Source organism: Liolophura sinensis, chromosome 6, assembly GCF_032854445.1.
Source record: "Liolophura sinensis isolate JHLJ2023 chromosome 6, CUHK_Ljap_v2, whole genome shotgun sequence".
Taxonomy (NCBI): Eukaryota; Metazoa; Mollusca; class Polyplacophora; order Chitonida; family Chitonidae; genus Liolophura; species Liolophura sinensis.
This window is the reverse complement of record NC_088300.1, coordinates 67115530-67141917: the sequence shown is the minus strand read 5'-3', so window position 1 is coordinate 67141917 and position 26388 is coordinate 67115530. Positions and strand designations below refer to the sequence as shown.

Below are 26388 nucleotides of genomic sequence, written 5' to 3'. Positions count from 1 at the left end.
CCAGCTCATGATGGCTTCCTCTCCGACCGTACATGGGAAGGCCTGCCAGCAGCGTGCGGATAGCCATGTGTTTCCCTTGGGCCCTATCCGGTTTCCTCTCACCATACTGCTCTTGAGTACGGCGTAAAACTGCAATCAAATAAACAGATAAATCATACGTGTACGTACACTAAGACATTACATATACACGTCCTAAACAGTGCATCCGGATGACACGTAGACACAAATGTTCGTGGACTACATGTAGACACAGATGTTTGTGGATTGCACATAGACAGAGATGTCTGTTAATGACACGCTGATACTGATGTCTTTGGATGACAGGTACAACAGATGTTTGTTCACAACATGTTTGTGGATGACAGATGAGCACAGATGTTTTGGATGAGACGTAGACACAAATGTTTGTGGATGAAACCCACAACACAAATGTCTACGGATAATATTTAAGAAGTTTCTTATCGACTTATCAGACACGCATCTGTCGATCTGTCGTCATACGACATGTGAACACCGATGTCCTTGTGCAACATGTCGACTCAGGAGTCTATGGACTAAATGCCGACAGATGTATGTGGACGACATTCATGACAATAACACCAAGAGCTGAATGGGTATACTTTCTCAAGGTGAAATTCACGCTACGCCAGCAGATATTCACATTCACACTACAAATAAGTTTGTGACCATGAAATCCAAACGTAATTTATCACTTGTAAAATTACTGGTTATCAAGTTAGGGAATGTTGCCCTTTGTGGCTACGCTTGTGCCGCCATTCAAGGTGAGTATCGTCGCACAAAATTATCAGGTCGGCGAGTGTATTGAGCTGTATTTCTTCCATGTAGAATTAGCGTGTAATAAACCGTGTTGGTGATACCTCCTTGGGGGGTACAAGCGTGTAGGTATTACCCTCGCACAGTACTCACCTTTCAATGTATACACGTCACGTAATCTTACTGTCTAGTATACTGCCTGTGTATATACACACGTAACACAAGTAGACAAAGCATGTGTGTGAAGCCCCCCCCCCCCCCCCCCCACTACTCCCATCGGTGACTGTTACCTAACTCGACATTACTTTTTATCAAGTGCTAGAAATTAATACTCTTGACAAGGACTATCGTCACGCGTGTGGTAACTATTTATACCGATCATGCCCATCCCACGTACGCGTTATCAGGAATCAGGGAGGAGTTTAGATTGACCCTAGTATTGGCTCAGTTTATGACTTCTGTCATTACATTCGTTATGTGCGGCGCGTGAATGCATGGAGAAGCTACAGCCTTCTGTAACTTTCCGAAGTGCCCATGACATCTTGAATACTTCAACGAAAGGAGGAACCACTAAGGCATGTGTTCCATAATTTATTTCTGAATTATGTCCATGTGGTTTGTCTTCAGTTAATTCATAAGGAAACTCTATATCGGCTTTATATTGACATACAAACCAGTATGGTATAAACCATTCATACATATACGTGTACATAATGAACCACAAGGGTACACGTGCATATGGTCAGTGGTGCAGTTGATATACGTACAATTTATTCATGTAGGCCCCATTTCTTTTCACGATATATGTTCTCTGATACATGCTCACTTAATTAACATGTCACTTCGCCTTGCACGGCAGCCTCGTGAATTTGATCACTACAGCTAGATAAGGGTTGCCCACACGCCAGCAATCCTGTATCGGTTATTCTATGTTCCCGATTACGAGGCACACGAGGTGCAGGTTCAATCCCGGCCTCAGGCAGGCAATTTGTGGATTACGCAATCTTAGGTTTACTGTTCGTGGAGTACAGCTGGTCACATTACACCATCCACTTTACCCCTAGCGTTGTTTGCGTTTGCCTTCGTTTAGGACCACTCGCCTTATACCAAAATGACGAATACACACGTGGAAAAGCCGTCAGTAACTTGCCAAAGGCCCGTGGTTTTTCATGGGCCCCCGATTTTCACTACCCGTGTATAATTCGCAAGTATATATGCCACTGAACAATCAATGAATCGATTTCATATCGACTTCATTCTTAATTCATCAATAAGCAATATTATACAAAGACTAAAAAATGATAATTATGTGATAGAAGGTTATACTACAGTCCGGTGTGATATCTTGTATGCCAGTGACAAAACAGTCACTGTGAACAGTGACAAGTTCCCACGTATATTGCAGAAAGAATTAAATCACGAAAGGTCAAGTACCAGAACTTGCATGTCGACTTTCAAGACAATTTTGCAAATAAACAACTCCCGCGTGCCTATTATACACAGAAAGACTTTTGAGTAGTTCCCTAATCGTGTTTAAATCCCCCAAAATAAACTGTTCATTTAATTATTTTCGTTCCAGGTTAAGCCATGGCATGTGTTCCTCTGCTATTTAATTCTTTTATAACGAATCGATTGCTTTAATTCGTCCTAAAATAACTCAGTCAGTTTAGCACCGACCTACTATCAGATTGCATGTAGTAAAAACCTTGTGTTACAGTTCAAGGAGAGAGTCGACCACTGCTCGGCACGATCGTGGGGTACATTTAGGAGGCACCCGGTATCTCTCACGAGGACAAGTACCTCAACGGCCCGTATCCTGGACTCTGTGACGATCTCCGTCCCCGCGTCACGTCGACGATTATTGACAGAGCTGTGAAAATATTGTCACAAATATGTCCGATGTCCACCTCTATAGAAATGTTTGCGGAAAGCCCTCGGGAAAGCCGGGGATGAAGTTTAGAATGTTAGTGTTAAAATCGCGGGCATATTTTGGCATGAAGTGTAGCCGAACCATTTTCTTCCGCTAAGGCCTATACTTATGCCCTATAACTATGATCCCTTTCACAGCTGTTCTTGTCAAATTTGAACTTTATCGCCTTGTATAAGTCTGCTAGCAACACGATAACTTATACCACCCACGTTAACAGTCACGAAACACAAGACTTGCCATATAAATGTGTAGAGTATATAAAATACGGGTGAAATTGCAACAGTAAAATACATCCAAATATAGACGAAGCCGAGGCAGTGGGTACGGCACACAGTGCGCAGTGCGTCTACCTCCCCGCCACATGGAATGAACCCTCCCACTCGGCCCGGGAAAAGGGGCTAATATAAAACTTGTATCGCCGGGATGGAAGAGATCTGTTAAGTTGAGGGGCCTTGGAAACGCTGGTTGAGTGCCGATCGTATAGAGAATGGAGAACTTCAGCTCTCATTCTCTTCGTGTTTCGGGGATTACGTTGAGCTGTGGATAGCTCTTGGGCCACATACCTGTTATTTACGTATATATGTATATAGATACGTGTATATACATTTCTATTATACGTGCATGCTGGAGGAGTCCGTTTGTGTCAGAAACGCTGAATGTCTGTGATGGCTGGTATCTGTGGCTGCATGTCAGTGTAGCAGGCAGTTCGATATTGCCACACGGATATATGTTATAATCGTTTAGAATTCCAAGGACTTTGATAACAGCTGATAAACTTCAACCTGGGAGAGGTGTTGTTGTTTCTAAGATTCTGTTCCACTGTGCGGTGCTGTGTGAAGCTGTCAGCTGGAGAGCTCCCCCGCCGTTCCACCTCACCAGTCACCCCCCGGGAGAGAGGTACCTGTGTCCGGAGTCCCACGCCGCAAGAAAGTAACAACCAATGACAACACAGTAAACCACGTGCATATGAATGACAGTAATAAACCTACAGCATCTTACCCGCTATCGGGTTGAGCTTTGTCACCTCGAGCGCTGTACTTATCTTATCCCTTGCTGACATTGTTAACATTTCTTGCTATTGAGATTGATGCGTCCAGTGTGATATATATACATGCGCACTAATAACATATCAGCTGTAAGGATTTACCTTGCTGGGAAATACTCCACGGCCGTTTACCTGTCAACTGCCCCGTGTGTTCATGAAGCCTTATGAGGCAGAGACTGAACATACCACACCATGCTAGTCTTCGGACGGGACTGGAAGATTGGGACTCATACTTTCATTATTCTGACAGCTGTCTTGGAAATTGTCTGTAAGGTGAGTTGAGCGAATTATTTTGATGTGTGTGTTTAGATTACTTTTGGAAGTTTTTTTACAGTCTTGCGAAAACAAAAGAAGACAAAAAAAAAAACGAGAAAAACAAAGGAGCCAACAAAGAATTACTGAATGATAGAAGAGTTTAACAGTTGATATTTAGGCGGTAGTCAAGCGGATTGAGCCTGATTCTTCCGCTTTATGCCGAAGTGAAGTGGAGGAAATGGTAGCATCCTCTAGAATTTGCAATCGATCGTAGTGATAAAGATGAGAAAATAGAAATAAGTCGAGTGGACGGAAGCGAAACTACGGTAGTATACGCTGCGCTCTTTGTGAAAGCCGGTTCAGACATAGGAACTCGATCCGTTTTGTGATGAAAATGCAGTGCAGCAATTATTTACACCGAACGTCAGACATATATTGACGTAAAAATGATGGTGCTTCGAGCTACATCTGTACAATTCATCCTAGGGAGTCACGTCGCATAAAGGATAACATAATGGTTAGCTCTTTCTAACCTCACAGATGGTACATTTTATCAGGTGACACGTGCATTAAAGATGCCGTTTGAAATGTCCCCTTCGTTTCCATATCAACGGGCTTTTGAAGATGCCGCGAAGGGCAGCGGACAAAAGCTTGTCATGTTTGACAAGGTAGTTGCGGGTAGACAACGGTGGCCGACTAGGGCGTCTTGGACCGCGCCTCTTCAGGCACAATGCGAGCAGTCTCCGGGCGGCTGAGGGCCAAGTATACTCCGCGCTGTGCTCGCTCACATACATTACCGTATCGAGTGACAGCGGTTTAACGACTGTCTTTGTAACGGCAGACCGCTCACGATTTGTTAGTAATTAAACAGACTCTTGGATACACTGGGGACCCCATATCACAGGCTATCTGGTCATTTACTACCCGAGAGATAGGCAAGGATAGCCAGTATTCCCCTGTGGAACAGTTGTAATGCAATTCTGAATAAATCGGCGAGGCTTCTGCCAAACTCACTGTATGAAGTCTGGACCTAATCAAAGCAACACCTATATTACACTGGGTGGGAAGCAGGAATGAGCTGAGCTGCTCTGAATGCCAATTTACCTACTACATACCTAGCTGATGCTGAGTATAAATTTCACCTGTGAAGTCCATTTGTCATAAATGTCAGGAATTCCATTTTTCTTTTGTGACTTTGTAATCAGTGTGTTTATACTTAGCACCTAAAGTGATATTATATTAAAAGCTTAGGTTACCTCTTACATGAAAATAACAACCTTTTTTTAAACTTGCAATATTTTTTTTCTCTCTTCATTGTCATATATGTAAATCAGATCAACTTGTGGGGAATTATATATGTGCTGCTGTAGCTGTATGCTTTTATATAATTATTGATATGTCTGCCACTGTTTTGTAGGTTTACATTTGATTACATGGTGTGGATCTGTAAATAAATGATATAAGTAGGCAAAAAGGTTTTTCTATGTAGCATTAGCATCTAACTGATTACATCCCAGAAGGCAGATTATAAAGAAAATCATGACTATCTGCTCTTAAATAATTTCCTTGTTGTTGCTTAAAGCCTATTGACTATATTCAGCTGTCTTTCTCATACGATGCCTACCTTCTCACAACAGGAGATACTATAAAATATGTATACTACCTACTAGAAAGTATATACAACTGAGAGGCTTGTGGGTGAAAAACACACCACTTCCAGGTGACTAGATTGTGAAGCTGTACAACAAAGTTCAATCCCAAGTCAGGTCAAGCCAGTTAGAGTTTAACAATTAGCAGTTCTCGTAATTCAGCTGTCAGCACTCATTACAGATTTAACTAGATGTTGAAATCAGGGTATATCGTTTACAATTTTTTTCACACTATTTTCCATATGTCTTCCATGTAGATTTCATCATTATATGGCCTCTCCAAGGCATTTTAAGACTTCTGGTCAACCTGCTGTTAGTATACTGTATCACTGGCTGGGGTGTCATGTCTTGTGTCTTCATCATGGTGGTTCTAGAGAGGCTGCATAATTAATATATGAATATACACGTATATACATGTCAGCAGATACTCTCATATGATATGAGTGAAGTAATGGGGAAAGCAGCAACAATACCAAAAGCAAACATATACTTGAGATGGTAAATGCCATTGTCTTAAGACATTTGTCAGTAGAAACCATGGTTTAAGAAAAGACATTTTTTGTGCAGATTGCATCTCCAGGCTGATTTTACTAGCTGACAAAATATCAGATCTGGTACGAGATATGTAGTGATTGAGTCTAGTAGAGTATTATGGAGTTCCATGTTTCATACCATGTCTCGACACCAGATACATAATGACAGAATCATGTAGACCATTGTCAAGCTCTGTTTTTCGTGTCAGTTTGACTCCAGATATATAATGATAAAGTCATGTAGACCATTATCAAGTGCCGACCGTCCCGTTGTTCGTGATTCCAGTCTTATTACCCAGATTGAAGACTAGACGCATAGTAAAGCATAATCCACTCCCTGTTTATATTTAAAACGCAGTCTCACTTATTAATGGCTATCTGATACATGTATGTCGTGCACTAGATCTACCCTGGTACCTCTCTTGTCTCTGGTCTTTGTTTCTGTTTCTGAGATATGACGGTTTCTGTATTATTGATGAGATGTGAAGTGAATGTATAACAGATACTATTTTGTGTGTAGCCAGTGTCGGGGTACAGTGCCTTAGAGGACTAGTGGTAATTCCAGTAATTGATGGGAGGGGAGTTATGGTATTTTGTTAGTTTGCCTGACCAGGGTCCCACAGGCATTCATCCCCTCCCCGCTCCACCCGACAATAGCTTTACTTGAACCAGGGAACTTATAAATATTCATGCAGTACTAGAGCCTCAGATGTGATTATCAGGGTAAAACAAGAGCCAATACACAATCTAATTTTTGGAGGGGGAGGGGCATTTTGGCAGAGAAAAAAAAGGAAGTTGCCTGTTACATTTGGAGATATGGGTATAAACATGACTGGAGAGCTCAGGCACCTAATCATCAGGGCTGTGTTACCGTCATTATGATTGTAATATACACCCTAGTGTAGAAATGAGATACAGGCTCTATTGTTTCTATCACACCCAGTCTGTGCAGGGACAGGGTGTGTATTGTAAGATATATAATATAATTGTCAGGCTTACTTAGCTTGTCTCACTTAATTCCCAGCTTAACAAGAACAAGAAGAGTTTCATATAGATGTATTGTTCTCATTTCAGTTTTAGGGAGAACATGTGTTGAAGTTCTCTTTCTGTCATATTGGCTGATAAAACAATGGTTTTGGTGATAGAAGTTTGGCCAGTTGCCATCACTTTAGAAATCTGCGATAGTTATGCATTTGTAGTCGAACAGTTTGCCAGCATGTATAGACAGGAAATGTACAGAAGAAATAAAGAAACAATAATCTCCACAATTTGTTCAAGAGGACAAGAAAAATGTATTAAGGTGGTTGTAGAATTATTTATTCTGGCATAAATTCTTGGTCCCTTGCTCAGTGGCTGTGTGTATATATTTATGGTTTTAACATTTCAGAAAATTTCTGTATGATTTACTTAAGGACAAACATTTGTTAATGGATAATATGAGCTGAGCCATAGTAAATAGAAATAACTGTGTAGACTTGCAAGTACAGTTGAAAGTATATTCCTAAATTTTGCAAATGACCACATTCTTCAATAACCGTAAATTTATTTCATCAGAATGCTGTTTTTTTGCCTTATCCTCTCTAGTCTGCTACTTCCAAAGTATGGCACCATATCCCACCCAGACAACCCACTCCAAAGTACGGCACTGTATCCCACCCAGACAACCCATTCCAAAGTACAGCACCATATCCCACCCAGACAACCTATTCCAAAGTACAGCACTGTATCCCACCCAGACAACCCATTCCAAAGTATGGCACCATATCCCACCCAGACAACCCATTCCAAAGTACAGCACTGTATCCCACCCAGACAACCCATTCCAAAGTACGGCACCATATCCCACCCAGACAACCTATTCCAAAGTACGGCACTGTATCCCACCCAGACAACCCATTCCAAAGTATGGCACCATATCCCACCCAGACAACCCATTCCAAAGTATGGCACCATATCCCACCCAGACAACCCATTCCAAAGTACGGCGCTGTATCCCACCCAGACAACCCATTCCAAAGTACGGCACTGTATCCCACCCAGACAACCCATTCCAAAGTACAGCACTGTATCCCACCCAGACAACCTATTCCAAAGTATGGCACTGTATCCCACCCAGACAACCCATTCCAAAGTACGGCACTGTATCCCATCCAGACAACCCATTCCAAAGTACGGCACCATATCCCACCCAGACAACCTATTCCAAAGTACAGCACTGTATCCCACCCAGACAACCCATTCCAAAGTATGGCACCATATCCCACCCAGACAACCCATTCCAAAGTACGGCACTGTATCCCACCCAGACAACCCATTCCAAAGTACAGCACTGTATCCCACCCAGACAACCTATTCCAAAGTACAGCACTGTATCCCACCCAGACAACCCATTCCAAAGTATGGCACCATATCCCACCCAGACAACCTATTCCAAAGTACGTCGCTGTATCCCACCCAGACAACCCATTCCAAAGTACGGCACTGTATCCCACCCAGACAACCTATTCCAAAGTACGGGACCATATCCCACCCAGACAACCCATTCCAAAGTACGGCACTGTATCCCACCCAGACAACCCATTCCAAAGTACGGCACTGTATCCCACCCTGACAACCCACTCCAAAGTAGGGCACCATATCCCACCCAGACAACCTATTCCAAAGTACGGCACTGTATCCCACCCAGACAACCCATTCCAAAGTATGGCACCATATCCCACTCAGACAACCCATTCCAAAGTACGGCACTGTATCCCACCCAGACAACTTATTCCAAAGTAGGACAGCCCCCATCCCAGCCATTCCAAAGTACGTCACCCTATCCTACCCAGACAACCTATTCCAAAAACATCCTGGCAAGCATTTACAAGCAAATGAATGTTTCTGCTTATCTCACCAACACACCCTGTTTTAACCAGCCTACTCGGGCTTGAACAGTTTGAACACCGAACCATTATTACCCTTAACTATCTTTTCCACCCAGCTGTCATTAACTCTGACACCAAGCCCCATAGCCCAACAAGCTTTGTAAGCCCATCCACCTTGTAAATCAGGCCACTCTAACTTTATTTGCCCACCCAACCCTAAGCAGGCCACCTTGTCCTAAACCCACCTTTTTCCCATTCATTTTCCCTCCCAACACTAACAAGGCCACCCAGCTGTAACAAGGCCACCCAGCTGTAACAAGTCCACACAGCCATAAGCAGGTCACCCAGGTTTCAATTTCAAGGCTATCTAGACTTCCTATCCCCAAACAGCCCACCCAACTGTAACAAGACCACCTAGGCATCTGTTGTCCCACCATGCCCTACTGGTCAGTTAGACCCCCTTCTGGTCAACCCAAACACCCTCAGGGAGCTCCTAAGTCACTCAGTTCCTCTACTCTCCTTATTCTAGTCCCTGCCTTCCTCTGGGTTCATTACACCTCAAGCTTCATTGGGTTCAAGTCTACTGTAACCAGTTTAGCTTTAGTGGAACAAAACACAGGGCTATTAAATTGCCTTTTGCAGGCATCAGTTACAGCTCTGTTTTTGTAATTTAGGGCTGACTGTCTTTGCCCCCACAAATGTTGACTGAGCCTTGTTATTGCTGAGGTAAGTGATCCTGACCCTGTTTAGTGGGGATGAGGGATGGCAGTATCAGATTCACAAGGATCTTGTCATCTGATGCTACTCCCCACCCCCTCCACCTTCCCACAGAGCCTTGTCCTCTATTGATCCCTGGGGACACCCAACTTCACCAGTAGGTATAGGATGCCTAATTAATAGCTATGGAGTAATCATCCAGCAAGATATAATGGCTCTCGCAGACAATTGACTGGAAATTTTTTTTCCAAGTCTATTTCTAGCAATTAGTGAATAAGGGAGCTTCAGATTTAAATCACATTTGCTGCTATTGATACAGGAGCGTGTCCTAGTGGAACACTCAACCCTGACAAGTTATTATTAATTTATGTGAAATCCCAGCATGATAAATATAGGTTATTAAGAAACTGCTGTAGTTTGCAGCAGGTCAGAGACCAGTAATTGTAGGACATCATACAGCATAGCACACCTGATGAAGACATGGAATAGATGCGAATAAGGTCGAAACATGAACTTTGAAGAAGATAAACTGTTATTATGATTTAATAGTTAGATATTCATCATAAGATATTATATGAAAGGGGCGGTATTTAGCCCGCCACTTTCTGACGTTTTATCATGGGATAGGAATGTTTAATATATATTGATGAGTAAACCTCCAGATGTTGTTTTGGCATCAGTTTAATGCATTGATGTTGGTACAGATGACTCCAGCTCTAAAGTATATTACACGTGAGTTTTAAGCCCCATTAAACTTCACTGGAACCTTTTATTTATACATGATGTATCTGTATGATGTATTTATTGTTTGAACGACTCGTAAATTTTTCACTTATCAGGGCCTAATCCAGCCCTTCGCTACTCAGTCACTAGGCTTGGGCTAGCCATTCGCCATATTAGTTTTGGCGAATATAATTTCTGTGTGGCGAAAGCAAATTGGCGTCTCTTCCCCACAGTGGCGAATGCCTTTCAAATTGAGTTGTATAGGGTTAAAGTTCGTAAATTTACTCAAATTTAATGTTGGACCCAGAATCAAGAAGGAATATTTGACTTCAGTGTGAAAGAACTTGGTTATGAAAACAACAAAGTTTTTCAAGAGCATTTAAAATTGGAAATGCATGCCCTGAAGCAGGTGACGAAAATTGGACGCGTGATAATTCAATTAGCATTAAGATTATGCGGGCCAGGAATTACTTTCAATTTACTTGTAAAAACAAGAAAAAAAAATGCCGACCGACCGACCCGACCGAAACAGGATTTTTTACCCACAACGAACAACTTTTTAATGATGGTCTGGGGTATCTATGATACAACGGGATGATCACATGCACGTCATCCGGGATGGCAGAGGTCTCCACATATCAGTAAATACACAGAAATGGCATCATTAGACAGAATTTTCGGGCTATGTACGTGTTGTGGTGTGCACGTGGGGTGGAGGTCAACCATAGGAATCGAGGCCGTTAAAAATGTATGAGAATCGAAATATTCAACAATGATGTGCCCTTCACCGGTGGTTCCACCCCCTGCCCTTCTGAATTCAGATTAGGCCCTGCTTATATATGTTAGCTACATTTTTATTAGTGGTAGAAGTATGAGTGCCTGGAGTAAACTCATGAGTTACCGTTATCATGAGTGTTGGCAAGTTACCGGAGAACATGAATCAAGCAAACTTCATGTTAAACCACACAAAAGAGTATTGTAAGCAACAGTTGTATTTCGGGATGCACACCCCTAGAATTGCCACAACAGAGCAGCTGTGGTCAAATTAGCGTCCAGTAACGGACAGTGGCATTTGAAGTTTCATGTTGCGGCTGCTTTTCACGGCCAATAAAATGGCATCATTTCAAAATAACACTTTCTACTTGACATTTTTCGTTCCTCCATTGTTTTTACTATAACTTACTACAAATGGGGACACAATTTCCAATGCAGAAGTTCAATGAAACAGATACTGAATGTGGGAAGCATGCTGCAGCTAGGTTAAAGCATAGTCTGTTGAGTGAAAATTAGCACCCAGCGTGATAATATAATGCGAGATCTCGCAGCATTTCCGTTAAAAAACTGGCCCTGAGAACAGTGGCAGGAGGGAACAGCCTTGATGTACCGTAGTTAATATGTCTAGCTGTAATTTAATTTGTCTAGCTGTAATTTAATATGTCTAGCTGTAATTTAATATGCTATGTACGACTTTAATAGTTCTAAGGTAAAAAAAAAACCAATCATATAATTCTGTGATATGCAGGATTCCCTCAAAGGTTAAAATGGCATATCATTTGAACGTGCGTGTTCATTTAATGTCTTTTGTTCTGCATTTCATATTAATAAAACCATTTTGACCTAATCAGTGATGATAATGTAGGGTTTTAGGGTGGGTAGAATTGCGTGGTTAGCTCTAATGAAGCACTGGCATGTCTAATTCCAGAAATGTATTATACAACTTGGCAGGGATTGTAGCTTACGCTACATTACCCCGGGCTCCTGTTCCGCAACCCAGGTAAATAAGTACTAATGGACATAGGCTGCAATGGATATTTTTACACCAATCAAACTAATAAAGACATAAGGTAGTGCCATAGTTTTTCCAAAAATTGTTCCATAACAAAAAAATACAGAAGCCATGTGCGTGCATGTGCCTTTGGTTTTTTGCCCTGTATCACCGATGCTGTTAATTTAAAGTACTGTTATGTGGGTTAATAACTGCCAGTTCCAGTGCTGTGGTAACAGAACAGTAGGCCTATATAAACATACATGTAGCAGCTTGTGCTGTAATGTGAAGAATTAGCTGAACAAAAACCTAATTGGTAAATTTTTACAGGGAGGATAACTTATTTATTGATGAATGTCAGAAGCATTAATTGATGTCAGAAAAGCTTAAAATAATGTGTCAGCTAGTTAAAATACATGTTGTCATGGATACACACACAGACCAGTATGGACAGCAGAAAGGCATGTACTGTAATTCTTCAACCTATTGCATGCTTGCAAGTTTATTCAAGCATATTCTGAAGGCATTAATTTGTGTTGACTTATAAAATTATACTTTTTGTGAAGATCTGAATTTGGCTTATCCAACTAATGTAGTTTTGTCTCCAAAGTAAAATTTAAAATGTGCATAAATTGCATCGAAAGTTGCCCTTTCATATGCGACAAGGTTGAGGAATTAGGGTAAATGAATATATGCCAGTTAAGCTACACTCAAACTGTAGTCTCACTCGTTTGACAGATATAAGATGTGAGTATTAACATTTCTTTTCTTTAATTGATATTCACATTTTCTGAAGATAGCAAACAAAACTTTGTTGGAATATTAAAATGTAACTTCTCACACTTTTTCCCTTATGCTAATAAGCCGATGGGAGGATCATCAACAAACTTTGGTTTGTCTATATATACATGTATGTATATGTTTTTCTTTATAACTCTACGGTATCCACTTATATGCTTGATTAATTTGACGGTGATGAGCGTTGATGTTGTTATATCATCAGACTAATATGTGGACAGTTACACATGTAAGTTAGGGTAAACTCAGCATTGCCCCAAGGCAGGGCGCATAATGGGCACATGTCACATGGCCTGGGTGTATACACTCAAACTTTACACAGGAATCAGCTGTTGTGTATATTGTGTTCTTAGTGCATTAATTGCTGAAGCCAGGTGGGTTATTTCCCACTAAATGACAACTGACATATGAAATCCATTACATGCACTTCCTTAGCCTGTCATGGATTACAATATCCATGTAAAGAGGTTAATAACGGCAACCTTTAGCCCAATAAAAACTGGTGATTTATCGAGAACCTATCAATATTAATGAGCCACACAAATTGCTCCTTCACTGCCTTATTTGCATATAAGCCTGTTTTTTTGTGTGTGTGTGTGTGCTACAGAACACTAGTAGATAGTGTTGTTTCTGTCAACGTTCAGTGTGGGAGATTCGTGATAAGGTTCAGGCTTGAAGGATACTACAGCATGCACTGACAGTATTACATGTGTCAAATTATGTGAGAAAAAAAATGTCAGTTTGTCTTCTTGCTGTAGCAATGGCTGTATACACGTGCATATTGGCTGTACAGTTGTAGCTCTTCTTTAAGCATTGCAGCTGTGACATAATTGTTATTTATGGGGAGAAACTGCTATGAATTTATCTGCAGCTCGGGATATTATTGGTGTTTACATGCATAAGTGTAAACATTATACCTTTATGTCCAGCGAGGCTTAACATATGTACCCTCAGGCATTGGAAATCATCTTTATGTGCCCTGAAGGTGGCATATATCATTTTGTTGAAATACTGAAGCAAGCAAATGTGTGAGTTCTCCGTTGTTTCAGAGTATCTAAGCCATTGAATTATGATTTATGCTCAGTTGACTGACCAGTTGTGAAACTGACTGAACCAAAACTGATCCATCACAGTTGTTATTATGTATGTCTGGTATGGAGAGATTCAGGTTTGCTGAAGATTTCAGTCTGATTTAATTGAAGACTTGAAAGATCGCCATCTTTCTCCAAGTACTTCATATGCAAACAAAGTATTTTGGTTTGCTTGTTTGTTGTCCCGAGTTTAACCTTTTGTATACATACACCACTAAGTAAGTTTGACAAAAAGTTTTCTGGTGTACTTGAAATGTTTTTAAACTATGTTGCCTGGACAGGAATTTGGCCTGTTGGCCTAGGTATGTTTGATAAGTCGAGGTTTTAAGTGCTGGCAGATAGCCTTGTCAGAGAAAGTAACATTCCTGGGGCCTTCTCTTCCTGATGTTTACTGTTCTGCACCCTCTTTCATTATCTGAAGCATAAATCAGGGTTCAGTAGTGGCATATTTCTGTGGTTTACCTCCCAGCCCCCCACCCCGACCCCCACCACCACTTCCCAACATTATCAGTCCTACACTGCTACACACTTATACCTCTGATCCATCTTCAGCTCACATTAAAACCGGGATAGTGAAGGGAGCGGGGATAGTGTTTAAACCAGGCCACAGACCCCCATTAATTTCCCATAAGCCACAATGTTAATATTTAGCAATGTAGCTCAGTCCCAGACATTCTGCAGCCAATAAGCTTTTGTGAATACCTGGCCCAGCCTGTGAGAAAGAAGTCAAAAAATTTTGACATAGGTTGGCCCTCAAAATCTGGACCTTTCTATGCTGGCAGCTGGGAGGGGTGCCTAGCAAATCCAAGGGGGCGTCACTCACAGCCTTATCACCACCTGTCTCGTTGTGTCCTCTCGCCCAGAATTTCAAACTTTCATCATTAAAACTCATACTTGCCCAAAGCTTAGACAGTTTCCATCATTTTCATACCAAACGTGCACCTGTACACCAAATATGGCAGGCTGGCAGGAAAAAAGACTTAACACCCTAAAATCCACAGAATTACGTTCGGAAAAAGAAAATTTGTAATGGGGGTCTGTGTCCACCTATGACCATGGTGTTGTCAGAGAGGTCAATAGGCCAACCCCTCTGAAGGGGTGGCTTGTTTGATGTTATAATAGATGTGAGGTACAAGATAAGAAAAAGATTGGGACCAGCTTATGACCTTCCCCAACCCTTCCACCCCTTGATGGTAGAAGAATGGTCCTTTTTATAAATGAAAATTTTATTTGAGTTCCAAAATCCATTGGCTGCTCATATGGACTGATACATTTCATGGCAACATTTTATCAGTTATAAAGTTTGAATAGATTTTGAATTTCAAATAGATGTTACCTCTGGATGCAAGCATTGTATCAGGCTTCAAAATGTTACAGTTTCGATTATTTGAGCTTCACTCATGATTAAATTCACAGTCCATGCTGTTGTCAGTTTTATTCTTCTTGTGTGAATTTTGAGTCAATATTTAAGACAGCTGTTGAGCGGTCATTACAAGGCAAGCTTTTGTAGCTGATACATATAAACTTCTCTAACTTGTTATAGGCGATACAGGTAAGCCTTTAATCAATACCTGACCAGGTGTCACAGGTGATCTTGTCACAAGGTTAATTGACATATCAACAACAACATTCTATAGATGACTGATCCATTAATTTATTGAACCTTTCTAAGGTTTTATTTTTAACACTTGTCAGTTTTTTGCCACATTTAATTCTTCAAATGAATTACATCCACTTTTTGTGTGAAGTGATAATTTCCCCCCATTTGAGACAAGCACAACAGATTTTCAAATCTAGTCGAAAGAAAATTTATGTATATTACAGGTATGAAAATAGGATTTATTCAATATGGAGAAATGTAAGAAAAAAAAAAGTGAACAAACCTTTCTAAATTTCTATATCTTTGTATTTTTTGCTGCAGTTTGTTATTCTTGTCAAGAAATGCAGTATATTAGTTCGCTATGTTTAGATGTGATGCATTCATACATTTTGCACACAGATACAAGCATTACCGAAGAGGTATATATCTAAATGGTGTGAAGCACTTACAGGGTATAAGTCTGCTCCCCAGTTACCTTTCTATATTCACCTCTGTAAGCCGTATCATACATAAATCAGTGGGGGTTAATGGGCTCAATTAAGAACTCATTAATACATCATTGAAGACCTGTTGATATGTCTATAGGACAGTTAATGCCCAGCTGTGTTGTGTAATGAAGCAGAACCTGTTAACTCATAAAGGACTTCACGGAATTGGATTATAACACCTGATATACCCAGAAAGTAAAAAAAAAGGTGAAATGTAAGGAATTGATCCTGTGGTTCAGGTAAATAGAGGGCACAGTGGGAATGTAACAAAGTTAATCCCCGTGAGACCCCCCGAAGATAACAGATGTATGAGTCTCACCTTCCCACCAGCTGAAACAGGGGCTTAGTTAAGGGGTGAAGAACACCCAGTCCAGCTTATAAGATGTTTGATGTGTTAAGTGAGAGGTCTGTTAGACTGACACACAGAGGCTTACCACCCTGAGGGTAGAATCAACAGGATACCTAAGTTAGTTGTGGTGGGGATAGGGGAAGGCTGTTTTCCTGACCGGCTAAGCTGGAGGCACAAGAGGAGTAAAGTATTCTTTTAAAGAAAAAAAGAAAAAAAAAAACGAAAAAAAAAGAGAACAATAAAACAACTAATCTATTTGATTTCAAATGATAATGCATTGAGTTGAACTGACCAATGTAATGGGAACATGGATCTTTGTGTTAAAGCTGATTTTGATCACATACATTGTAGGCCTTAATCTGAAGTGTTTGGGCAGAATGGTAAATTCATGTTGGCGTGTTTCAGAAGATGTATGGAAAACTTTGAAAAATACCAATCAGGCCAGTCGATAATTTCAGCAGAGTAGAGACATATCTAATATAGAGGAGGGGAATTCCAGTAATTCTGCAGTCTGGGTCGTGTTTCTCACAGTTATCGTTGACACATGCAAAAATAACCTGACCAAAATTCCCTGTGGCCACTAATATAGGTATCCTCATTAGCATCAGTTGTCTGAGTTAATTACCACCTGGGAAATATGGTCGTGTTTTGACACCGTTGCCTTGTTTGAGACTGTTAATAGGTTGCTGATGTGAGGCTAGACAGATCCATGTGGCATTTAGGCCAGTCCATGATCTGTTTACCCTCCCCACTGACACCAACACACCCTGACAGTGAAAAGGTAGATACCAACAGGCAGTCAGGCCTTTGTGGTGTGCTGTGAAGAATTGTGTGATATGTCACAGTATGCTGTGATCTTCAGACTGCACTGAAACGCTCAAAATGTTGTGTCTACAGGGCATGGCCACAGTCTTGGTGCTTAAAATGCCAAGCCCTGTGAAAGAATGGGGGCGTAGGCTTGTCAAGACAAAACTGATGATTGCAAACCACTCCAAAAACGTCACAAAAGACAAATAAAGCAAATCCTGCCTATTGGATCCTGGTGGGTAAAAGTAAAAAACCATTGTATTCATGGCATGTATCAAGTTTGTTGTAACAGAGTGAAACATAATATCATTCTGTTGAATTAGAGTGCAAAAAAGTGTTATCTGTGACAACATTAGTGTGTAAATATTGAAACCAGTATCTGTTATTGCTGCCTAATGTCTATCAGACATGCTACAGTGTTTGCACTACAAACAGATCTGGTGTTTAGAGACATTGTTAAACAATGTGTAATTATTAAAGGTGGCTGAAGTCCTTGTGGCCTTGTTTCATTAAACAATAGTGGAACACTAACCTTCTGTGTGTATAACATTACCATGGAGGGCATGTTGAAACAATGGGCTAGTTTCAGTAGTTTATGACATGATGCTTGGACCCACTGGAGAGGACTGCTGAGAAGTGTTTATTTAATGCACATGGGTCGTGTGAACAGAATATACAGTACAAGGTTTCGTTTAACAGACTGATAGTTTTCCTGTCCCTTTTTCTAATTGTCTGGGATAAATACTTAAAAAGACAGGCCTATTTTTTAAGATTTGTTTGTAGAAAAGGGGTATTCAAATTAGAAAAATGAAGTGATGGCTGAGTGGAAAGACCTTTATTTTTTTCCTTATCTTCTTCTTTTTTTTTTTTTTTTTTTTTTCTTCTGAGTTTTAAAGTCTTTCACCACATTTCAGGATAAATGCATTTGAGGGATGATCAGTTTGTCTTTGTTTTACACCCCAGAACATTTTCACACACGACAGAATTTTGCTTGGTTCTTGGTTTTGTAAATTAAATTCCCCTGTTAAGTGGAGCACTTTTGAAGATTTGTAAAGCCTCTTGTGGACATTGCTCAATCCATTAACTTGCCAGAGAGTTCATAGTCTGGTGTTTTACCACTCAACACCAGTCTCTCATATCAAAGGAAATTTACGCATGGATTATCAAACTCATAGAGGCAGTCTTCAGATAGAATTTGCAGACCATTTTCTGTGGGGGTGGGGAGGGGGGTGGGGGGCTATGGGGGAGATTTATACCAACTATAAAACTTATAAAATCTAGATCACCCTTTGTCATCGTTACATCTCGGCAAATCACACCGAACGGGTCGCTTTTTCTTTGACGTCTTTAATTGATTTCCCAAGATTAGCAGTGCGTTGGATCCAATTTACTTGTAGAGTCAGTGTTATGTAGATTCTTCTGTTCCATAACAACCATTGGGCGATTAATCCCCAATCTATCAAATTACTAGCTTGCCAGGCCCTTGTCGATGGCCAAATTCAGATTTTACGCTTGGCGGTTACACAGGGGAAACAAAATTATAGTTTTATTGATTTGAAGCTATGGCAGTCAGGGTATGGTGTGTAAGTGGATTTTAATGAAATCTGAAAATATCAGCACCATTGCAGCCTTGCCTATACTCACTGCTTCTGGGAAGATGACACTACAATACAGAGCTTCGAACCAGCTGGGCTCTTTATCCACATGAATCATTTGTCAGTATATTTTACGGATTGATTTTTCTTCCTTAAGGATTTCATTTTCAAATCAGGGCAGCTAGAGTTCAGCTAAGGAAAAACTGCATTATGCAGATGAAATCCGTGGTTGAACTCCCCTGATGTTATAGGGCAGATGTATCATGGGTAGAGAAGGCCGCTTCAAATCATGATCCTTCCTCACAAAAAAGTACACACCATCTCATCAACAGGGAAAAACCAGCCCAACCGTTTTCTGGAAATTGAATTTTATATAATGTGATTTTTAGGCGAAGATTGAGAGCTTAATTTTGCTTTTTTCTCCTGTAGCCAATTACAATTGATCCGAAAGAGTTGCCACCAGTATGTATACACCTCAACCTTATCGCCCTCACCCCCATTTCCCCACCCCAGTTCCCACCCCACCTTTTATGTTCATTTGGCTGCAAAATGGACTGTCCAAAGGCGCATATCATCTGCAGCTGTCGGTGCCAGATATGTGCATTTGTCAGTTTGTGTCTCGGATTCATGATCTGTAATAAGCTGTGTGCAGTAAGGCCTAAGGCAGAAGTGTTTGTGTGATAAAAAAAAGTCTATTCATTTCAGGACAATATTTATTCTTTGTGCTGCAGCAACTTATTGTTAGGGAGATAAATACACGTGAACTCCTGAGAGCTAATCTTCATCATCAGCAATAAGTTCTTCTCAAAGCACCAAACAGTTTCATCTTATATCAGTAGAACATTGTTTGATTATTTAAAGTTTGTGCAATATTGCGAGACTCAAACTGTACATTGCCACACATACTAGTATTATTAAGTGATGGTGTATTGTATTTCTTAACTTCTATTGAGCAATAAGTCATATGTGCCATTAAGGTATGCATGTTATGGTGTCAAGTGATTTACCTGTCAAATTAAATTGATTTTTGAGTCATATTTATTGACTGTCCATCTATGTGCATATATTGTTCTGTTGCATATTGCATTGTTACAAGGGATGCAGCATCCTCAATGTTGAATAAATGTAACATAGATACATTCACCCTCCATATACTATACATGTATGTGCACTGTCCGGAGAGATGCAATTAATAGCTGAGTATATTGAACGATGTGTGAATTTAAGCATGTATAATTTAGACAAGTGCTTGTTCAAATGATTATCACACTATTTCGACCTCCTGAACAAGGCCCTTGTGACTTTGAAGAATTGCCCAGTGAATGGTGCTCTGTTGGGCGCTTGTTGCTTTTCGCCCTCCCTGTTGAAGAGCTCCCCTTTGAAATCCTTTCCTTTGATGTTTTTGATGTGGTAAATGTAGATGATGTTGGTAGAGGTACATCGGGCACATGCAGTTGAGAACCAACAGCCCACCATTTAATTACCTGTTCATTTGATCAGGTGATTATAAAGGATTGGATTTAGAGCTCACTTCAAAGTGTATATAGCGGAACTTCAGAGAACATATCGCTTGCGCAAGCAATTGGGTAGATATTGATCTGGGCCCCTCTGAGGTGACCTTAGAAATCTGTGGCAGTGGGGGCGGGATTGAGGGAGGATGACACTGTACAAAAGAGCGGCCGCCGATTCGGCAGCGGGATCAGCAGAGTATACATTACTGCTGCGCAATCATTCCGACATAACCTTTACATGCTTAGTCAATAGATTGATTTTATCGACGCGTTATGTCGCTCTCAATTTAGCTTTAACATGACCTGTGCCTACGATCACAGAGCGCGTAGCGTTATCTCGACGCCATTGACTTCTAGTTTATGAAGAAATTTGTAAAGTGGTCCAGAGCTGTCGCACCATTAACAGCATGCTTGATTGCTACACATGTTTATGTGATATGCCAATTTGTGAAATCTCCGATCTGTATTGCCTTAAGCCATTGGATGTCTGTCACAAAAATGGACAGCTTGGTCTGAGTTTTTCTGATGCCTTAGATCATTCTAACCCGGGCTGTACTGTCTTACTCCGGTATAATGAATGATGATGATCTTGTTCTGATTATAGATGTGCCTGGCCAAGTTTATTAGGATATTTGCTGAAACAATACTGATGTTTCCTGCCGAGGGTAATCTGTATACTGATATATATATATATATACATATATATGATATATGGTAATCTCCAAGCCTCACTGACTGTGTATTGGGGCTAAAAAATAAACAGCTATTCATATGATACCAATTAGTCAGCTATCTCCGGTTTTCTTTCAGGATGAAAACTTCTAATTAAGATAAAGCTCTGATTTGTTCTGTACAAAGAAATGTCACTGTGTAGGCCTACATTACATATCTCAGTGCTAACTAGGAGGGATAAATTTAGGCCTTATGTACATATCAGTTTTAATAATACATATCAGCGAAGAAGAACTACAGCATGTAAATCCACATTTCTCATTTCTCATAGCGCTACCTAATGTCGCATATGAAAGAGCAACTTTCAGTGCAATCTATGCATATTTTTAATTTGATTTTTGGGACAAACTACAATGGTTGGATTGGCCAATTTCATGTCTTCACAAAAAGTATAGTTTTGTCACTCATCGCAGAATAATGCTTTCACATGCTTGAATAAACAGCTTGCAAACATGCAAAAAGGTTGAAGACTTGCATAAAGTATGTTTTCTGGACCAGTGTCCAGTGCATTGAGCCTGCGGCTAGGTAGGTATTACATAAGGCTTGTGGTGGTGATTCTGTGTGTTGGTGGTGGTGGGGGAGGGGGGGGGGGGATAGAGGGGAAATTCCTGTGGGTTGGGGATGCACAGATAAGTTCAACAGCACGGCATGTTGTTTCATCACCTTATCTTGGTGCAGAGCTCTGGTACAGTTTATGGCAGATTTAATGGTCTGCAGCTATCAGTGATAAATGTCAGGCACTCTGTTATAGTGGGTAAGGCTTTCTGATAACAGGATTATGTGCATGGTTTACTTACAGACGGACTGGACATAAAAAAACAATGATAATAAATAACATGATATTTTGTAAACAGCTGCTTAAAGGTCTGAATAGGGAACTTAATCTTGTAACACCTCATATTGGATATTTCAATAAAATAAGAGTTTCCAATAGAAAGGAAATTCCTTAATAGTTAACTGATGGTTGCAGTCTGACATGATATCTCGAAAGTCTTTTTTATTATCGGGACATAAATAATAATTGCCCTAAGGAGCACTAAGATGAATTTTGATAGAGAACTTTATCATTTGTATATAGTTTTGAAAGTTGTATGTTAACTGGCAATTACTCTAATTACCTGACTGTATGTGGGAAGGTCTGCCAGCAACCTGCAGATGTTTGTGGGTTTCCTCCGGGCTCTGCCCGGATTCCATGCACTCTTGTGCTGGTGCTGTCGTGTAAGTGAAATATTCTTGAGTATGGCGTATGACACCAAATAAACTAATAACCTGACTGTGAGCTCTCCGGTTCAAAACCCAGAGTGGTCTAAACCAATTTTCAGCACTAGAATGTGTGCTAAACCCAGAAAGAGTAACTCTAAAATAACAATATTATAAATGCAGTATTGTCATAATGCTGTTAGTTTGAGCCACTCGTTTATAATTCTTCATAATAAATGTAACTAGTGATTATTTTGCTATTGTATACAGAGCCACCAGCAGCTAAAGTTGTTTGTGAAGGAAGAAATGCGTTTTTAATACATGTAGTATAGATGAACCTATCTTTTTCAGACGGAGGTTGTATTCTGTATACTGGAAATCTACTGTACATTTTAAAATAACCCCTCAAAAAATATAAGCATATGTACAGCCAACTAACATGTGCTTCTCTTGCATTGCATAAAACATAATTAAGCATTGTGCATCTAAATCAATAAAAGAGCAAGTGAGTGAATGCCTGGGGTTTAACGTTGTACTTAACAATTTTTCAGTCATAGGACAATGAAGGAGTCCTTCGAGTCCATGTAATGTGCCTCCTAGTTGCAGGGCGAATTTCCAACACTTTTTATCTAGTGCTGCTTCACTGACAGTGAAGCAGCACCGGTTTACCGAAGACAAGTAAGGCCCCCAACCTGAGCCATTATACTGATACAGGTCAACCAGTCATTGCTCTATCCCCTTCATTCTGAACGCCAAGCAAGAAAGTTACAACTTCCTGTTTTAAGGTCACAGGTGTGACCCGACCCAGTATTGACCCTTGATCTACCGGCTCCCCAAGCAGAATAAATTCAAGAAGGTTTACATCCTATATATGGGAGCCTAATGATAGAAGGCAAGAAAGATCTTTGTTAGTATGTCAGAGAAAGACTGTTTTGTCCATGCATGCATCTTGTAAAGGTTTGAGTGCAAGGTTTGTTTGACTGAAAATACCAGTACTCTAGCCAGCATTAACAACCCTGCGGATGCACCGAGACACTATATCACCTGCTAAGTGCAAGTTTGTTATTGATTGAACCCATCCATAATGGTTCACACACAAACTTGTGATGCTCAGACACACAATACATAATGGGGGATAATTGAAGATGTAATGACGCAGAAGTGTTGATTTCAATGTTGTTAACACTAGCCTTGTCTGGGGCATGTTTTTTTTTCTTGGACTTTAGAACAGTTATTTCCCATTGCCCACAGGCACAAATTTTCCTGTCCTATTTACACAAGACAATAGCCTGGACTTTAACAGTCAGCTCTATTTGGACTGGGAGACCTGTTCTTTAGAGTGCCTGTGATTATCTCGAACCCTACCTACTCGGGCAATCATTGACTGGGTGTGAAAGGATTAATGTCTATTATTGATTGAGTATGATATTTGGTCCTTGCTCACGGGGGCTATGTAGGGGAGGGCACCAGGGGCTTCGGGAGGGGTGCTGGAACCTAGCATGATTGACTTGTCAGAGAAAGCCTGCCGAGATCTCTTGACCATTTGGGATGCAATTACTTGAGCAATCAATACCAATCACAAGTCTAATTTGTTTGGTGGCTTTTTTTGCACCAGAAAATCAGGGTGTGTGAGAGACACTGATTTGAAGAAAAACCAAAGTGGGGAACCAAAGGCTGTACACCAGGAAATTTGCCTGACTTTACCCAGTTTTAACTGTGTTTACTGTTAAGCATGCCTGTGTTAAGTGTAGTGTGTGTTTAAGCAATGAACATGAAGCAATAAAGAGCAATTCTTGTAGTTTAATTATTTTTTTCATTTTTTTTAGAAAGATAAAAAGGACTTATGTCAATTGCAAGCAATAGCACTACAATACTTTTAAAGTTCTCTTTCCATGCCACCAGCTCTTATGGTTGTGAAGATGGAGATGTATTGCTCATGTAATTGCAAATTTTAACTTCAGAGAAATTATAAAATACCTACTTTCAAAGTTTTGGGACACATGGTCTACATTCATTTTAGCCATTTTGTAATTGTAGCAGGAATGCTATTGAGTTTCTTTTTTCTCACATGGTTAGACTATCTAATATACAACGTACTCAAATCTTTACTTCTCCAAAAGGCCGGTAAAGAAATGTAATATTCTACTTTCAACATTACTAATATACATGTATGTCGCAAAATGAGAAGAATTAAGGTATGTACATTCTCTAATATTCGAAGATCTGCATTATATGTCTGTCATCAAATTTTTCGAGGATTTGGGGTACATGTGTGGACATAGACCTCAGGCATACTGTAATTTGAAAAAGAGAAACCTAATTATTTTATGACTTCCAGGCAGTCGGCCCAGAGATTTCTAAATATGCACCAGCTAATGATATGGCTAATGTCAGATGGAATATTCTTAACATATTTGAATATTAAAAACGATAATATATTAATTTCTGTTCAGTTACACTGGCTTAAGGGGATTGTTCTTGCAAGTATAAATTTGCAATGCTAGTTGATATTCAGTCTCTTTCTTTATTAATAGTGGGACATGCACATGATTTAATGACTTTTTAGCTTTGTACTGGGCTTAATGATTCAGGAAAAGCAATTATATCAGTCGCTGTATTGATTATCTGTGGTTCAAGACTATTAAGAGATGTTTTATTAATATGTAAATGTCAAGAAGACGCAAATACATAAGTCACTGGAAAGTTTTATAATACATTGTTTGATGTTTAATGATCTTTATTGAAAACTCCCACAGTTACAAAGCCTGAGATTATAATTAATAAAGTATATATGATTCTTTTTAATGATTATGTGTTACTGACAGTGCCAGTATTAAACTCCATCAAATAATACTTCCAAAAGAATTCTAAAAGGTTTATTAAATTATGATGGGGCTAATTGGGTATGAGAATTTAAGCTTTTTAAAGCTATTGCTTTGTTGTTTTTACAGCTCATTGTATGTGGTACTGGTGTTGCGTCAAGCATGTATATATGGTACTGGTGTTGTGTCCTGTATGCATATGTGGTACTGGTGTTGCGTCAAGGATGTATATATGGTACTGGTGTTGTGTCCTGGATGTATATGTGGTACTGTGTTGTGTCCTGGATGTATATGTGGTACTGGTGTTGTGTCCTGGATGTATACGTGGTACTGGTGTTGTGTCCTGGATGTCTATGTGGTACTGATGTTGTGTCCTGGATGTATATGTGGTACTGGTGTTGTGTCCTGGATGTATGTGTGGTACTGGTGTTTTGTCCTTAATGTTTGTCTGCAATGAATTAATGTCTGTGGGTCAGATTTTTGACGCCCTACCTGTCAGTATGAGTCATTCCATTCCAAGGTGCCTAGGTGCAAGATGACATCCTCTTTCAGCCTGATGTCACAACTGTTATGAATTTGCACATGTTATCTTGTACATGTAGGCAATTGGTTTTATAAGTGGAGGAAACCTGAAGTACGTGGAGAAAACTATCAATCATCAGCAAATAACTGACAAACTTTTCCACCGATAAGTGAAATTTGTGAAGTTTGAAACCAATCCACCAGACAAACAATGCCTGCATACACCAGAAAAAGGTTTAATGGTCTTTTATGCCTTTGTGACCAGGGTTAAAAGCTGCAGTTCTATAAAATGTCACAAACCTCAGCTGTTAACATTTTCCAGGATAAAACTGGTCAGAATATCTCCTTTTATTACCAGGACCTCTCCTAAAAGCAAAACCACTCCAATGCCTTACATGAACATAATGGAAACACTCGGCACCTAATTACCTCGTTCTTAAATTCTGAACCATAGAAGGCAATAACAATCATCTACCCTATAAATAATGGCCAATAAAGCTTGAATAATGGTGTAGCTGTTAACATATGGCAGCCACATGTGGCCCCGCCCAGCCCATGATATCAGTGATAACGGTGTTGTCAGAGATTTGCCAATTCCTGTCAACACTGGCACTG

General features: G+C 40.2%; 1 protein-coding gene across 2 annotated transcripts in view; it reads left to right on the top strand.

The window, feature by feature from the left end:
- Positions 1-2790: 2790 nt before the first annotated feature.
- LOC135467817 (uncharacterized) overlaps positions 2791-26388 on the top strand; it is a 47989-nt gene continuing 24391 nt past the window's right edge. For both annotated transcript variants that reach the window (XM_064745693.1, XM_064745691.1), the window contains exon 1: positions 2791-4022. In XM_064745693.1, coding sequence (XP_064601763.1) covers positions 3942-4022 — 81 coding nt within the window. In that variant the 5' untranslated portion in view covers positions 2791-3941. The remainder of the gene's footprint in view (positions 4023-26388) is intronic.